The following is a 17060-nucleotide window of genomic DNA, read 5'->3' on the forward strand; positions in this document are numbered from 1 at the left end:
CCCAACTTTCTTTCTAAATTTGGAGAAAAAACTGTTGAAATTAGGACACTAGCATGTTCCCACTCCCCGAAAAGACTTCAAATAAGGGGAGTCCGAAGCATATCAACAAATTTTGTGCCAATTCCGACTGGGCAAAATCTTACCCCATCTATGTTGGTGTGGTATTTTTTGCGGACTTTTGTCTCTCATAAAGAATCCTTCATTGTCTTTCGTGACTATTTATTTACTTTTCAGGTAGTGATCCAAAGGAAATGAGCATTGCGATTCTTCGGCTGATCCTAATCGAGCATCTTTACTCCCCCTCCTTCTCGAAAGATCACCTCATATCTCTGCAATGATGCTTTGACTGGATTGCGTGCCCCAAACAAGACCTCTAGTTCCTCGATCGTCCGGCCTTTAGTTTCTGGGAGGGTGAAGAACATGAAAACATATTCCAGAAAATGGAACACCACTGCAATTGTCAGCAGACGTCCGCGCAAACTATGAAGAAACAGTCGACTTACTAAATATGGTGTACATCTTCCACCCGATTGTCGACAATCCCGTCGGTGTCGCATACAGATTGATAAAGCTCGACGCCCCATATACAATGGATTGAAAAGCCATACCCTTAGCACGGGCATGGTTGGGCAGGATTTCCGCCGGGTAAAGAGTCTGTAGCGGGGTCCAGCAGAAGGCATACACAATCCCATACAGGAAAATGCAGGCGATGAACCCGTACCCCATACTGGTGGTAATGTTGTCGGCATCAAAAGAGGCTATCACGTTGATGGGGATGTAGATGAGGCCTGTGATGAACGTTCCGTACAAGAACAGCGTGCGACGGCCCCAGTGGTCGACAGTGAAGCTACCGCAAATGCCACTGACAAAACCAAAGACGTTGTTCATAGCGTTGAGGAGTAGTTGTTGTGACTGGCTCTTGATGCCTGCATTTTCTAACATCACGGGCAAATAATACCTGTCCCAGTTGGTCAGCAACACGTTGATATACTGTGTGGGGAAGACTTACGCAATGACCGACCCCCCGATAAACTGGGAGAAGATGCACACCAAGAACAACAACCACATCCGATACAGCATCTCGCGTGAGCTGAACAAAACCTTATAGTCCCACCATCGACGGCCGCCCAGATCCGCCTCAAACCGAACGTCAGCTTCGATTTCGTTGCATTCGTATGCTACCAGGGATGAGTCGGGATCCCCCATGCCATGGTACTTAATCAGCATCTCGCGAGCCTCCTCCGCTTTGTTGTTGGCGAAGAGCCACCGTGGACTTTCGGGCATCAACCATGCACAGGTCATGACAATGAATGGCGGGACTGCCTGGATAATGACGGGGATTCGCCAGCTCCAGTTTGTGGCGAGAAACCCGGTTCCGTAAGCAATCCAAGTGCATGCTTCATGTGAGAGTCAGCCACCAATATCCCAACGCTGAGGGTTTGAAAAGAGGACATACACAGTGATCCGGTATAATACCCGACTACATTATACAGCCCCCCGAAAGTACCTCGCCATTGCGGCAGGGCAATCTCGACCAGGTAAATTACTGCAGCCGTATTCGCCAAGTTGACCCCCATACCGATGAGGAATCGGCCCCCGATGAACTGACTTAGTTCGTTTGCCGCCGCTTCGAGGCCTGCTCCGACAATGATCAACATTGACCCGACGGACATGCCAAAGCGACGCCCGAACGTGTCTGACGCAGGAGCCGCGACAGCGGCCCCGGCAAGGGTACCGATAGCATAGATGGAGAACAAAATGCCTGTTTGGCTGCCCTGCATATCTGTTCCGAAGTGGTTGTGGAAGGAATCCATGGCATTGACAGAGGACATGAGCATGCCATCGTAACCGTTCATACAACAGTCTTATTAAACCATCGGTCAGTACATACTACCTCAAATGTCAAGGTTCATCTGTCACGGGACATACTTAGCGTTGTGAGAAGCACAATCCCATACAGCCGGAGCATCTTCCAAGACCAAGGCGACAATCGATCCCTGGTAATCGCATCTTTCAAACCGACCGAGAGCACCCGTGCACGGTGCACATCAGCATCGTAGTCATCAATCACGTATTCACTACACTCAAATGGAGACTGCCTGTCGTCATCGCTGCGCTGGAATGTCGCCATCTCCACATTATCAACCGCGTCCATGTCAGATACAATACCATGATCAATTTACTATCCTTGACCGGGGTCTGGTGTCAAGATATATACCCACTTTACTCCACCCATGGATGGAGTCAATGCCGTGTTGATTAGGACTCCATACCAACCCCAGATCTTGGCGTTCTACTTTGGGCGCGGCGGGCCACCCGCACTACCCTTATTTTTGCAAGTCATGACGGATACAGTATAGCTTGCAGATCGGTTTCCAAATGCGCAACGGGTGCTAACTCGCTAGCGTTTCAAGGCACGGCGTGGAGGGCCGTTTATTAAGGCTGCTTTGGGATGCGCCGTGGCGTCGAAAATACTCTTCGCGATATTACTATACCACTTGGCGACCTATCGCTCGAGTGCACACCGGCTATTGCTGGGCGTGTCATTATAACACCTGCCGGGGAGGTATCGTGTTCAAGTATTTGACGACTTGCTAAAGCCTAAGCTGATATAGTACTGAGTTCTGTCTTGACTGCGGGATGTTGACCGACCTCCTCATACGATTGGAGTATGTAACAGGGATTGTTTCACAATTTTCGTTCCCCTCTTGTCAGCTACTTGAGGGATTTTGTATTCTCACAAGATCCCTCTTCACACGCACAGGCCCTACCTAACTAATGCAATTTTCCTTCCGAGTAGTAGGTCCAAGCTAAGCGGGTATCCAATCCTACAAAAGCCGTCTAAAGTGTAGGATTTATTTTTTCACAAGAGCAGAGCTTAGACCCTGATAAATAGCAAGACAGCCAGGTACTATTGATGAAAGGAGAACTATTCCTCAATAGAGCATCCGCATGTGGGCATTCCAGGCAGTTCATATTTTAACAAGAAGCCGACAGCCATAGATCTATCAGGATTATTTCCCTTCCTGAACAGCACCACTCCGCATCGTTCCAGGTTGTATTTTATATTGGCATGATATTCGGCAAAGCCACTACTGACTGACAGGATACTTGCCGATGGAAAAAGCTTCCACTATTGAAATTTCCATGCTTTCTCTGTTCTTGACTTTGTCCATCCATCACCTGCCCATTGTAATCCCTCATCAATACGTCATTGGCAAGACATGTATATCTAGCAACGCTACTTGGTCATGGGTCAGGTATGCGTGATTATGTAGATGGGAAAACGGTATCTCATCTAGCCGGTGATAGGATGAGGCCTGTTGCGGCCCAGAGCACTGCTACACAGATGTAACTTTGAATTCTTGTGAAAATATCGTCTGCTAATACCATCTTTCACCTATTTTTAAACAGTCATTCATCTATTGATTGTCTTCAAAGACATGTAGTAAGCTCGCCAAGAAATATCTGGCTAGGCCCGTAGGGTAAGAATCCTTGATGGCTAGTCACTAGGGTCAAGCCCTACTTCGATGTACTATATCCGCTATCAAAACATGCCCTAAGACTAGGACTATATATACTTGATCATTGCTCATGGGACAAAAACAGATATAAATCATGCAAAAAAAAAAAAAAAAAAAAAAAAAAAAAAGAATCATTGACAGGAGGGGTTCATAAAAAAAGGGAGAAGGTAACGAGTGAATAGTTCATGAATGAATGAATGAATGAATGAATGAATGAATGAATGAATGAATGAATGAATAATTCATGGATGGAAGGATGATTTTGAGATGGAAGGATCGAAAATCAACCCTCAACATCCTTCTTCCTCCCCCGAGCAGGCTTCCAAACAAGCCAAGCTATCGTGATCCCCAACTTCAGGCCCATCGCGAACCACAAGCTAGCCACCATCTCCGTGATCTTCGTCAGCCCACCGGCAGTCATAGCACCCACGAACAGCGCCAAAAAGGCAGCGGCCCGCCGGTTGCGCTTATGGTTAGTCTTTGCCAGCAGGTGTGGGTCGACTAGCAGGTCACAGATGAGCGTGGTGAGCACGACCGTGGGGATCTCGTCTATGCCCAGGGTGCGCGAAGCACAGATTTGCCCGCCGGCTTGGAAGGCCAGCAGGGCGATGGGGAGCGCTTGCATCCATTCCATGGGGGCGCTCAGGTCTTCGGGCTCGGGGCTGACGACGGAGCATTGGATTAGCATGGCCGCTATGAAGAGCAGGGCGGTCTGGACGCCGAAGGAGAGGACCATTGTCGAGCGCCGGCGGGGGCCGAGGGCGCGTGAGACGCGGATGAATGTGATGCTGCTTAGCATGTATGTTGCGAGGGAGATGAGTGATTTGGCCCAGCGGTATTCTGGCCGGGATGGTTGGCCCGAGACGCCAAGGGCGAGAAAGACGGCATTGCCTGTTGGGCGTTGTTAGTTTGGCTTGGTGAATGGGGCGTTTTATGCTGGTGGGGTACCTGTTTGCATGCTGGCGAAGCTGCCCCAAGCGTTGAAGGCGAGACCGTCGACGAGGCCGCTGACAAAAGCACAGATTATGAGAAGTATATCCGTGTGTGTGGTGTCAATGTCGGCATAGAAGTGACGAGATAGGGTGGAGCGAAAGCTGGTGTCATCGTCTAGGGCTACCTGGTGGCCTGATAGAGACACCGTCGTGCTGCCCCCTACGGACCAGATACCAGCGGGGTCTCTGGACTCGTCGTTGAATTGGGGGACAGAGGGGTTTGGGGCGATCGATGCATCCCAATATATGAGTTGATTGTTAGGGTTTGCAGCTGGTGCCCCGGGTGGCTGTATGCCCCCGGAGGAAGAAGGCGGTGGTTGATTGTGCATTGAGACAAGCGAGTCAGTGATGGTATCTTCAGGCCAAGGTGCAGCGCAATGCTTAAAAGAAATTGATTCTGCTAGCCGAAAAACATGGCTGGGGCGCAGGCCCGCGCGAGCAGGGTCGATTGGTTTATATTCCAGGCCAGTCTCTCTACCCAAGGATCCGACAGTGCGCGCCAAGCGATATCTCTACTGTTCGCATGCCACCTGCCTGAGACTTCGCGCAATCGATGTCTGTCCGTCACCGCTTGCCTTGTGTGTCTGTTACACCGCCGGAAAAGAGTGTTTCAAGCCGAGCGACACGTCCAACAGCTTCATGTGTCGGCTCTGGCTCTTTGTGTGTGTGGCTACATGGCAGTGTGCCAAAGCAGCAACACAAGAATTCCTATCAACAACGATATCTTGACCACATGTCTCCCCCTATCCGGAACTGTCGAGTGATGCATCGCAAGGTTGCCCGCTTGGCATGTCCCTTGGCACCGCCATCACGGCGTCATGCTTTTCCGCCCTCGCGTGCCGATTACATTCCCAGTCCAATCACTATCAGACAGAGCCCCGGTGTTGCTCCCTTGGACCCGCTGTCGATCGGTGGATCCCGCCAAGCATTGGCATTCAGGCATCTTTGTTTTCCCAGCGATAAGGGCCCGGTTGCCCACCGGTACGATGGTGGGAAACCGGTCTTGGAGTACTTGGCGGCTGACGGTGTTGAGACGAAGAGAATGGGTCTTGGAGAGAGATAGGCTCCGCTATTTTCTTACCCCCCATTCTGGGCAAGGTCCGGGGATGCGCCCCTCCTCGGGAAGTCTCCAGATTTTCGAATTTGGTGGACATTGCGTAGTAGAGATTATGGTTTTTTAGGGTTTGGCGGGCGGAGATGGCGGTTGCCGGCCGCCTCGTCGGGATATGAATGGTTGCCAATATGACAGGTAATCAATCTGATAGGCATCTTCCTATTTTTATCTTTCTTTTGTTCAACTGCACAGACAACCCACTCTTTCATGCACAGCTCAGGCTCACGAGCATCATATCATAATTGATCTTTTTTTCTTCTTCAATTTTTGTGTTTTTTTCAATCTTCTTTTTTTTTTATCGGGTGTATTAGCGTAAGCCTGGGCAATGTCGCGCGCAGATTTCTTTGCCAAGGTGGATCAGCGCCAGACAAGAACCCAATTTCAGTAGTTGGTTGGTAGCTTGCGCCAGGTTGTGGTGATCCCCGGGATCCGTAGTCCATGATCCATGACTAGGCTGGTCAATATGTGGGGACAACAGACAGCTTGATAACACAGCCTCAAATATCATATTTCTTTTGGGTAAGGTTTCCCAAGCCACGCAAAGGAGATGATGATAAGGGCTTGGCGTGTCTCGAATGGGAAAAAGAATGAAGAGTCTAGACGATCTAAGATTGCCCGAATGTTTTCCTTCTCCTATTTCGAGTGAAAGAACCGGAAACAAGCACCAATAACAGCTGCCTATTTTGCTCTTATCAGTGATTTGTTGCTGCAGTGACAAACTCCCATCACTAGTTGGCAACTCGGGTTTCTCCGTGGAAAGTGTGTGCACTCGGACGCAATTCAAACCGAGATCCAAATACGCCAAGATTGAACAGGATCAGGCGCACCCAGCGGTTACGCATTCGTCTCCATTCTGTGTATCCTTATCATGGCTCAAGAGGTCCATGGGCCATTGGGATTGAGAAACCGCGCCATGGCTAATTTCAGCCGGCTGGCTGATGAAGAACGGCATTGCCGGTTCCCACCGGATTGGTGTCCACGGTCCTTGGCGAGTTCCTATTCTAGCAGAGTTACAAGATATTGGAGAGTTTGACCCTTCTTGGGTTCCCAGCAGCTGACATCAAAATATGAGATCCGTTTATGAATTTCCCAGGCGCGTTTCATGCTAATCCTCGTCATACGCGAGGACTCCGGAAAGTTGAAGCCACGTTTTTTGTTTGTCAGATTGTTGCGATTTCTCACTGGCTTAATTGTGCCGATTTCCCCCGTGCACCTTTCTCGGCGTCATCGATCAACAGAGGTGCGGAATTAATCTCGTGATGAGGAGCAAGGAGAGGAGGGGCTGGCAATTGCAAACATCTATTTTGGGGATTGGCCTAACTCGTATCGTCGATCTGCTCTGGCGCTATTGATATGGCTCGATTTCTATGCTTGCTCTTCTTTCTAGCACCATTCAGCCTGCAACTGCCTCCGAACAAACTAATTCGGTTGCCTATGTCCCTGGAGACTGTGTAATCCATGTGCCATTTAGAGGTATCTCTGCATGCGAGGCAGCAATTGTGGCGGCTCGGCCCTATGTACCATCATAATGCCCGGAGCAGGTTGCATCTTGCTTGAAAATTGTCAAGCTAGCTCCAATGTGGCTTTCAGAATATAAAGTGTATTGAGTCTCGTACAGCCGCTCCACTTCGCTTGGAAGACGGGTAGAAGGAATTTGTTTAGCATTGTAGGAGAGATGGGCACTTTCAAATTCTGGCTGATCATCCCAAACTCACACCCGTTCGCGAGTTGTACAGAGCACTCTCCCCCGGTGGGGACTTCGATTAGAATCGAGCTCCGAGCCGACTTCATCCCCAAGCGTTATCATCCTCTGGGGATGATGCCTGGAGCACCTATCCATACAATCCTATAGAAATATAACCCACGAGAATGGTGTTTTTATGGTGAGGAGGCGTCCTGATCTTCCTAGAAAGCTTGGGTTGATAGTGTCAATCGTCATATCAAACGTCGTGGACACACTTCGTCTTGGGTCGGAGGAAAAAGAACCGTGTAACTAACACGGGTAATAGAATCACGAGGTCGGCAGCCTAAATAGACTATCCAGGGGTTGACTTGGAGACCCCTCTCCGATTGGCACAAGGCGGCGCCGACTCCGTTTAAACTCTCCATTAGTATGGCGTCGCAACTGTGGATCCAAACGTGGGCACGAACAGCCCCCGCCAAGGTGCCATGGTTTTGCTGGTTCTTATGGTCCAGCATGCGTGGACCCATGCGAGAATGCTCTCTTTATGAGGTTGCATTCGAATATTCCACTGGGTTACCTTGAATGGGTTTCTCGTCTGGAAAACATGCAAGCCGTTGGCCTTGATCCAAGCTATGAATGATCCAAGCTGGTCTTTTTCGGACGAGCGATCTTCGACTGGCAAGTAATTGGTCGGGTTTGAATTCATGGCGGAAGGTTTCCGCCGGCCGAACCCCCGCGCGATAAGAGCGGAGGTAGACTTAGCACCGTTTGATCAGCCATGACCAGTGCAGTCTTGATCACAAATCAAATGCTTCTTTCTAGACCCGCCATGTATTATAGCACCCGATGTGTATGAAGTATCCCGCTTGACCAGAACGCCATGGCAATCTAGTTAAACGTACCAAGGACAACATCCCCTTGTATTTGAGTGTGAATCTCTAGGCTCACGTCGGCTCTCATGTCCACGTTGAAGCGGGCATTCAAATCCCGTCTACGACTTTGAACCTTTGACAAGCCAGCCTTGGCCGACGTGACCGTATTCTTGCCCCACGGCAGCTTTTCATGATCTAGCCCACCAGTCGCTAACGGTGTAACACTTCCATGCACCCAGTGGTGTCCAGGGTCTTGGTCGTCGATTTTGGGCGGAGTAGTAAGTTCTTCTGCGCTGTTCGCTTCTCCTTCTGTGGCGTCATTGTGATCACTTGATTGGTCATCATGCGTGTCTGTACTATTTGGGGGCTCCCACTCGGGGGAATCCTGTCCTTCACTCGGGCTCTGGGATGGCGGGCTGTCACGTTCCATCTCCTTGGCGTCATCTTTGTCATTGGATGGCTCCTCATGCGTGTCTGTGTTATCTGGGGGATCCCACCCGGGGGATTCTCGTCCTTCACTAGGGCGCCGGGGTGACAGGCTCTGCGGTAATGGGCCATCCCCTTCCATCGCCATGGCGTCATCGTGGTCACTTGATGGGTCCTCATGCGTGTCTGTACTATCTGGACGTTTCCAGTCGGGGGATTCCCGTCCTCCATGCGGATTTCGGGGTGGCGGACTTTGAGGTGACGGACTCTGGGGTAACGGGCTCTCCGCAGAGTCTCCTCCTTCTGGAACTTCCTCGTCTGCAATTAGCGACCCCTCTGGTGAAGCGGTGGCTGTGCTCGTCGAATCTTCTTCATCCTCCGAGGTCTGGTCATCTGGATCGTCTCTTTAGTGGCAGAAAGTGGCTGTTAGCTATAATATCCAATTTCTCTGGCTCTACCGCAGGGATACTAACCTTTCATTGTCACCACCTGGAGGGGGAGGGGGGGATTGAAGAAATACCCCCAAATGCCGGCTACAGTGTTTTTTATTGCCGAGTATGGTCGGTTGAAAACCATCGAAACAGGGGCTTTATTAGCCTAGTGAGAGGATGTTGATTGAGCTTTCGAGGTATCAGATTGCATCGATGATTATTGGTATCCTGGGTGACGGCTAATGATTGCGCTTTTCTGATATCATTTCAGCGCAGGAAGAAAATATTAACGAGATGATCTTGTTTCAAGAATGAGGGGATTAGAAATAGGTTACTTTGCCCGTATAGTGTCGATGACAGGAGGTTAGGATACATGGTAGAAGTTGGGCGGCATGTCACATTCCGCATGCGGAAATTGTTGCACCGCGGCGGCTTTAGAGTAGGCTCCTCAGGCACACAACCCTTGCTTCGGGTGGTGGATCTGTATTAATGAACAATATCATTCATTAAGCACGATTGTTTCGAAATATTTAAGAGTAATCTGCCTGCAGCACCGATAGAGAATTTTCCTAAAAGAAGTAACACAAACTTGAAAAATAACCACTCCCCTCAACCCAGAACAGCATTTCGTCATCAAAAACATGGAGACAGGGTATTGGGAACATTGAGAAGATGAGAAAACATGGTTAATAATAAAAGAAGAAAATGAGAATAAAGAGAATAGAAAAGTATAAGAAAAGAAAAAAAAAAAAAAAAAAAAAAAAAAGCCGGAAGGAGGAAGGATAAGAACAACTCGGAAATCACATCAGATAGTCGGGATGAATTTCTTGGAGTCATCCTGCTGTTCTTGGAAATTCTCAGGGAACGCAGCAATACCGCCGATGATGCCGATAGCCATGAACAGGATAGAAATGAGGGACCAGATCACGCCCCAGCAGCGCGAGGAGCCACCGTACCGCTGAGCGAACACACTGGCATCCGAAGTGTTCACTTTTCGGATGATCAGGTCATCACACTGCTACTGTTAATATAACAGAACAGGCACAGTCAAAAGCAAGCACACTTACAATATCCCACACGCTATATAAAGCGGACATAACACCAATAAAAAGCTATAATCAATCAGTTTCTCACTCTCTACCCAGGCCATAGAAAGAGAGGAACTCACCACAACCCATCTCAAGGCCTCGCCGTGCGCAATGAACCAACACGCAACGAGCAGTCCCACAGCAAGCAGGACAGTAACGATAGTCAGCCAATCCCTGCGCGCCCACCACAAAGTGAGCAAGAAGCACACGCCGAGCACAATACTGGCAACTTTGCTCGCCACGATGTTAAAACCCGCGAAGATCAGCAAGGCGCCAATGATTGACGAGCCCAAGTAGCCAGCGGGCAGCGTTATGGCGCTGATTCCGCCCTGCATGCGCGTTACGCCGCCTTCGTGAGGGTCAAGCTCGATGGACTTGACTCTTCCTCCGGTGCAACATGCCATGATGGCGTGGCCGAATTCATGGAAGGCGATTACCAGCATCTACCCCTGTCAGTATTGTGATCACCTTCGTTTTCTTCCTTTTTCCCTTGAGAAAGGAAACATATGATTTACTCACTTTGAATGGCCACAAGGACCACCGCACATAGGGCAAGTTCCACAATAGCGCAATAACCACAACATAGGCACCCATTACCCCTAGCGTCACCGACTGTGTGTGGTTAACGGTGAGGTCTCGTCTGTGGACATGAGTTTCTGCGGCCTCGAGGACCCTCTTCCCGAGGAGCTGATAGTACGGGGCCATATTGACAGTGATCTGAATGTCCAAGGCGTTGTTCGACTATACAAGTGGCTGAATACAGTGGGTGGAATATAAAAACGGGCAACCCACCTCAATGAAGGCTGCCTACGCGTCTGGCGCCCGCCCTGTCAATACCTTCCCTAAATGGGTTAGATCGTGGCTGGGCGGCGTATTTTTAGTACATCCTTGGCGCGGGTCTGAGTTTTCAGGCACCTGATTAGTCGTTGGGTATGCGGAGGGCTTGGCAAGGCTGCATGGCGCCTAAGGCATGAATATATTGTTCATACTTGTTGTCTTGAATGATCTCTTGTCATCGTATGGACTACTTTTGACACAAGGTTGTCAGAGCCTGGCGTTGATAAGCACGTTTTATAATCAACTGGCATGAAATATGGTTGATCAGTGGATGACTGGGTTTTGAGAATCTTGGCGAGAATTCCTTTGGCCATCTTCGGTCATGAATTATACTATCCAAAAAGTAGAATATAGATTATGATACGCGTCCACTGGCTTTGCATGGTAATAGAATCCCATGCCCCGGCGTCTTAAATAGATAGAATAACAGTGAAGGTGAAGTCTGGTTCACAAAGAAGATAAAATTCCAAATCATCTGTGCAAATGGGCTAGCAGGCTACTACTTCCTTGGATGTAAACGTGTAGCAAGTATGCAATGTCTCCGAGAGTCCAGTCCTAGAACTAGTACTCAGCGAGTCCACATCACACTCATCTTGCCACACTTTATAACCCCACATCACCGGCTTCAATGCGGCATCACAGTCGTCCGGTGGAGGATGACAAGCTGCGCTTATAGAAGCACTCTTCTCAGCAGCCAGGGGCATCGGAGACTTGAACCAACGGGTGCTTAGTATATAGAATATTATGAAAAGTATACCCGACGTGAGAAGAATGATGAACATAGGAAATGGCGAGTAGCCGCAACCTCGCACAGACTCCCCGACAACGGGTTCGTCGTGCACATCATAAGCTACGATGTTGACGAAGAAGATGCTCTGCGAAAGAAGCCAGTGCAACGCTGCAGAAATTGAGATCAGCGGTACGCTGTATCGGTAAGGCAGACTTAGGTAGTAGGTTGATCGCTGTTCGCCTTTGGGCCAGGAAACTCGGAGTGGTCTTCTTCGGACGGCGTAGTTGTTAAATTCCGCTGCGGCCAGCATGGAGGTCAAAATTCCGTTGAATAAGAAATATAGGATAGATAATGCCAGTTGTGGTGTGTTGGTGAGAAGAACCAGTGATAGAGTGTTTTCTCTTATCCCTGGACTCGTGATTTTGTTGTTTCCGTTGAACTTCCCAAAGCCCAAGTCCCACGCAGCTGACAAGCTGCCTACCAAACGAAATGCCAATAGGAATAGTACTACAGAAAGTAGCGCACAGAAGGCAAAGCTGGAAACATAAATGGGTCAGAGCACGGCGGTTTCAAAGCGATAGGGAGGCGACTTACAAAGTAAGGGCCATCATCCATCGTTTTGTGCTGACGGCCCGATACCACTTTTTTCGTCCCCCCGGAACAAACTCTTCAACAGTTGCTGAGAATGCCTGTCCCCGAAACAGGAAATTCATTGGCACTAGTGCGGTATAATAAACCTGACGATATACGTACTGGTCTTCTTGCTGACCAGGCCCTGGTACAATAGAGGAGGATCTCGATCCGTCAGACGGACGCATCGTATTTCTTTGGCCTTGGGTCACCTGATCCGGCTTTGCCAGAAAAGATGATATAGCATCGCCAACAGTCAATAGGAGATGTGTCCGACTGGTTCTGGCTGTCAAATACATGCAGACGACTTTTATCATGTTGGACACAATTACAACGACTGCGATTGCCGGGCTATAGGTCAGCTGGCAGAGCGATCTTCTCTGCTTAATCATGCACCGCGAAACGGGTATCTCCGGGAACGAAAGCGAAGCTATGGGATCGCCACCAATGCCAAGTTGATTTGGGTATATTGGGTCTTTGCCGTGTTTAAAGGTAATATTTGCGGCCCATGAGCTATTGATCCAGTTCCCAGGAGTATTTAGATACTCATCCAATGCCTCTCGGTCCGGATTGTCGAAGATCAAGTACTTGCAAAGCCTATTGAGGTCGTGTTTCCAGTCTTCCGAAGTCGGTGTGGTAAAAACAGCGTCCCACCCGTTTTCCAAGTCGAAAGTAGCCTCCTGTGAAGGCATTGCAGGATTGGGCACAGTCACGACCCACGATGGGTACTCAAAATGTGAGACTGGTACTATGAAATTATGATGTTCCACCAGCTCCTGGGTTGTTCTTTTAGATGCCGTAACGTAGCCATACAGTGACGAGGCCACAAACGGCGTGTCCATAGTTCCTGAGAAAAGTCCACTATCGATCCTGGCTTTCAAAACTGTCGTGTTATGGAAGAAATGGCGGTTTGTAACCGCGATGAGAGTGCCCAAGTCACTGTTGAACTCTGTGTTGTATGCGTCCAAGCATTCCTGCGCTTCCACATCTCTATATGTGCCGTTGAACATCTCGGTCTGTATATCAGCAGCGCTAGTGCCAACGGTATTGAAAAAACCACGTTCAAAGTTGTCATCTGCTGCCGCAAGAGGTTCATTGGAGGCCAGATCGTCGGGAACTAATAGGATAGCATAATCCAATGCCGAGACCGTAGAATAGATCACCGAGTTATATCTATCAGGATAGTCGATGATTAACTTTCATGGGACTCTCAATTGAAAGATATTACACTCACACCATATGAATTGGCGTCGACGTTACCAATAGCAGTCCCCACAAGATCCGCTGTTTATTGTTCAGAACTGAGAGATTCCGCACACTGAAAGTACCGATATCCAACCACCTGCGCTTCCGATGAGCCCTGTCGACATCAGCTCGGGAAGGCGCACCCAAGCACTGCATCACATAGTTACTGGCAGCGAGGAGAAAAGTGCTGAGGACGTTGATCAACGCATGTAATCCAGTGGCCCAGTTACTCGCCATCGGACAGCTTCCTTCGTAAACATTTATTGCTTGGAAGCTTCCTCCATGCTTTGAGAGGCCTAGGGCAGTCGCGATAACTGTGAGGATGATATTGAGGGATAAGATTGCCCCCGCAGCACAGGTACACAGCAATGCCCCTCTAATCCATTCCCTCCCGTCCTCATATGTATCCTGGCGCAGTGTCTTCGGCACCGGAAGGATATTAGTCGATGACGACAGACTGGAGGTGGGCCGCTCTTTGCGAATGTCGCTCAACGGCGACTCCTTGGAAACATCAGAATACTTTATCTGTGGTAGCCATGATGATGGAATAAAAGTCCAATCGCTTATCCTCGATCCCTTGCTCTCTTTTCTCATGGTCTTGATTAAGAATTAAAATTAGGAATCGGGGAAAACGGAAATGTATCAAGTACGATAGAAGGGGTTTAATGTTAGAAGTAGTTGCCAGTGCCAGTTCAAGGGCTTGGAAGCATCGTTCTGCTCAACTAAGATGGTTGAAATTGAGTCTACAAGGCTTAGAGAATTGAGGTTGGAGATGAGAAATTTATGTACGCATATTTTTTTCAACTAGGAGCTCGCTACAGGCTATAGCCTTGTCCGTTGCACAGCTGATGCTCTACCAAACAGTTAATGATCGTCAAACCCCTCTTGAGAGAACACATGGAAAAGCCTCGAAAAGGTAGCCGCATTCAAGCCCAACGATAAATTGAACAAGCCTTTAATATCGATATGGCGAGGTATGCATCCACGGTAAAATTGTCAAGAGATAGCATTCCGCCTGTCTCAGACGCCTTTATGCTAATATTGAAATTGTACTAATCTTAGTGACTACTTTCTTTCATGGGGAGTTGAACAGGAAGCTCTAGAGTAGAGAGAGAAAGTAACTAGATGAATGTAATGACCAAAAGTGATGTATTTCATATCTTCATCAATAAGTGATAGTAGGACCGATACTATACAACAGTAATGACCATAAGGCTATAAGACGTAGGAATATACTCATTACTCGAGTCAATACGTTCCACTCCAGGCCAATAGAAACTAAATACTGCAAATTCCCCCGCCAGCGAACGAAATGTGGACTATACTGATACAAAGATCCGTTTCATGAGCAGTGGTCACCTACTAACTATCAAAGAATCTCAATATTCTACGTACGTCTAACCCAGAAACTCAGGGAATCTAGCTATCTCGCCAAAGAAGACGACTACAATCAAGTGAGCTCCGCTATGGATCGTCGAGCATATTGATCCACATCATATCTTAGATCCGCCACCATCTTTCTTGATTCCTTTCATCTTCAAAAACTCCGCAGTCATTCGAGATGGCTCTGCTGGCTCTCCGTTCTCGCCACCTGCAAATGACTCTCCGAATACTGGTATGCCCGCTCGGATCCCATCTTCCAATCCCAGCCGCTCCCATTGCAGCATCAGTGCCTTTTGCTGCCGAACAGCCACCGAACCATTCTTCTCCAAATGCTGAAGCCACTCATCCACAGCTTGGTCGAGGCGAGCTGGCTGGACGACCTTCTCAACCAGACCCCATTGAAGAGCCTCCTCAGCTGCGACATTCTCACCGAGCAGGAGCAGTCGACGCGTCCGTCCCCAGCCAATCAACCCAGGAAATAGGGCTGATTCAACCACGCTTGGTACCCCAATGCGCACCTATTCACAATCAGACCTAGATTTATCCTAGACCATAGAATACACAGAGGAAAGTTGAGAAACCAAACCTCTGGCATCCCGAAGACTGCATTGCTGCTAGCCACCCGAAAATCGCAAGATGCAGCGATGGCCAAGCCCGCCCCCAGCGCGTAACCATTAATTCGCCCGATCACCGGAGCTGGACACTCCCGGATACTCTTGAAGGCGAGGTGGAATTTGGTGATGAACTGGCGGGCTGCTGCGGGGGTATCCACCATACTTATCTCGCTGACATCGGCACCGACGACAAACGCCTTGCTGCCTTCTCCAGTGATCACGACTGCCATCAGGTTAGGGTATCGTTGAGGGAGCTCCTGGATTGTATTTGTAAACAGCTCCAATAGAGACACATTTAGGCTGTTGAGCTTGGATGGCCGGGAGATGGTGACAGTCACCACGTCCCCGTTCAGACGTCGCGCGACGCTGGTGACGACGTTTGCTGCAGATGGGGAAACCATGGCAACGATTCCTACGTATTTTCGAAGGAATAGCCAGTTTCCCGTTGGTAGTCGCTATATATATCTCGATTATCAGGTTTTGGGCGACATCATACCACATGCACCCCGCTTGTTGATAGACTGTCCCAACCGAGGTCATCTCGCTGCGTTATCACGCGACAGATATCATAGATCATGCGAATCAAAGGTAAGTAATTTCATTCAAGCAGGTTTTTACTCTCTGGCCACGATCAAAACTTGGAATGTTTCTTAAACAATCCATGTCTTCCCTCACCACCACTGAACCTAGCAGCCCCCTTCACACTTTCCACCTCCAGGACCGGCATGGCGTGAACATGTTCCCATCGCAGCGCATTCTGCAATGAGCTAGCCTGATACGCACTGTAATAGCACGAGTCTCTATCCTGATTCATGGTAAGCTGCGGGAACCCCGCCAACTGCCTCGCAATCGCAGTAGCCTCATCGAGGGCCTTCCCCTTGGGCACCACGCGACTCGCCAACCCCATAGCAAGCGCCTCCCTAGCCCCCACAGCCCGACCCGTCAAAATCATATCGAGCGCCCTTCCCAGCCCAACAACCGCCTGCAAACGGACCGTCCCGCCGTCAATCAGGGGGATGCCCCATCTCCGACAGAAGACGCCAAACACGGCGTCCTCTTCCACGACCCGCATGTCGCAGAGGAGACTCAACTCCAGCCCGCCAGCGACCGCGTAGCCCGCAATCGCCCCAATCACGGGCTTCTTAACCTGCAGGCGCGACGGTCCCAGGGGTGCCAATGACGGCTCTCCTGAGGCGGGGGGTTCGTCGAAATGGCGCTGGTATTTGGGCTGGGCGTCCGCACTGGTGGCGGTGGTACTGCTGGTCACTTGCTTGAGGTCTGCCCCCGCGCAAAAGGTATTTCCCACCCCTGTGAGGATGCATACCTTTTGGGCTGGATCGTCTTCGAATGTGCGAATTCTCTCGTAGAGCACCTTGGCTGTTGCCGGGTCAATGGCATTTTTGCGGTGTGGGCGGTTGATGGTAAGGGTGGTAATGCCCTCTGGGGTGGAGTGGCAGAGTACATTGCTGGACATGATTTTGTATGGTATG

At 49.5% G+C, this 17060-nt stretch overlaps 7 protein-coding genes across 7 annotated transcripts; all 7 read right to left on the minus strand.

The window, feature by feature from the left end:
* Positions 1 to 278: 278 nt before the first annotated feature.
* On the minus strand, positions 279 to 2131 carry P168DRAFT_261939 (putative transporter; the record flags this gene model as incomplete). The annotated part of the gene is made up of 5 exons (XM_024834718.1): positions 279 to 451; positions 504 to 958; positions 1010 to 1397; positions 1457 to 1864; positions 1930 to 2131. The coding sequence occupies 5 exons, from the start codon at positions 2129 to 2131 to the stop codon at positions 279 to 281; spliced, it is 1626 nt and encodes a 541-aa protein (XP_024696511.1).
* Positions 2132 to 3807: 1676 nt separating this feature from the next.
* On the minus strand, positions 3808 to 4845 carry P168DRAFT_294137 (YoaK family protein; the record flags this gene model as incomplete). Its single annotated transcript, XM_024837940.1, has 2 exons — positions 3808 to 4415; positions 4473 to 4845. The coding sequence occupies 2 exons, from the start codon at positions 4843 to 4845 to the stop codon at positions 3808 to 3810; spliced, it is 981 nt and encodes a 326-aa protein (XP_024696512.1).
* A 3290-nt stretch (positions 4846 to 8135) lies between these two features.
* Positions 8136 to 9092, minus strand: P168DRAFT_300716 (uncharacterized protein; the record flags this gene model as incomplete). Its single annotated transcript, XM_024838458.1, has 2 exons — positions 8136 to 9014; positions 9086 to 9092. The coding sequence occupies 2 exons, from the start codon at positions 9090 to 9092 to the stop codon at positions 8203 to 8205; spliced, it is 819 nt and encodes a 272-aa protein (XP_024696513.1). The 3' UTR covers positions 8136 to 8202.
* A 664-nt stretch (positions 9093 to 9756) lies between these two features.
* On the minus strand, positions 9757 to 10885 carry P168DRAFT_300717 (M50 family metallopeptidase). The gene is made up of 4 exons (XM_024838459.1): positions 10651 to 10885; positions 10212 to 10574; positions 10111 to 10155; positions 9757 to 10058 (listed from the first exon to the last, which is right to left on the minus strand). Exons 1-4 carry the CDS (start codon positions 10834 to 10836, stop codon positions 9849 to 9851), a joined length of 804 nt encoding a protein of 267 aa, XP_024696514.1. The 5' UTR covers positions 10837 to 10885; the 3' UTR covers positions 9757 to 9848.
* Positions 10886 to 11278: 393 nt separating this feature from the next.
* On the minus strand, positions 11279 to 14167 carry P168DRAFT_261947 (uncharacterized protein; the record flags this gene model as incomplete). The annotated part of the gene is made up of 5 exons (XM_024834719.1): positions 11279 to 12234; positions 12293 to 12363; positions 12448 to 12841; positions 13160 to 13501; positions 13563 to 14167. The coding sequence occupies 5 exons, from the start codon at positions 14165 to 14167 to the stop codon at positions 11457 to 11459; spliced, it is 2190 nt and encodes a 729-aa protein (XP_024696515.1). The 3' UTR covers positions 11279 to 11456.
* Positions 14168 to 14968: 801 nt separating this feature from the next.
* On the minus strand, positions 14969 to 15971 carry P168DRAFT_286099 (enoyl-CoA hydratase/isomerase family protein; the record flags this gene model as incomplete). Its single annotated transcript, XM_024836278.1, has 1 exon — positions 14969 to 15971. One exon carries the CDS (start codon positions 15969 to 15971, stop codon positions 15423 to 15425), a length of 549 nt encoding a protein of 182 aa, XP_024696516.1. The 3' UTR covers positions 14969 to 15422.
* A 230-nt stretch (positions 15972 to 16201) lies between these two features.
* P168DRAFT_323128 (enoyl-CoA hydratase/isomerase family protein) lies at positions 16202 to 17044 on the minus strand (the record flags this gene model as incomplete). The annotated part of the gene is made up of 1 exon (XM_024840654.1): positions 16202 to 17044. One exon carries the CDS (start codon positions 17042 to 17044, stop codon positions 16202 to 16204), a length of 843 nt encoding a protein of 280 aa, XP_024696517.1.
* Between the last annotated feature and the right edge of the window lie 16 nt (positions 17045 to 17060).

This window comes from Aspergillus campestris (assembly GCF_002847485.1).
Source record: "Aspergillus campestris IBT 28561 chromosome Unknown P168scaffold_1, whole genome shotgun sequence".
Taxonomy (NCBI): Eukaryota; Fungi; Ascomycota; class Eurotiomycetes; order Eurotiales; family Aspergillaceae; genus Aspergillus; species Aspergillus campestris.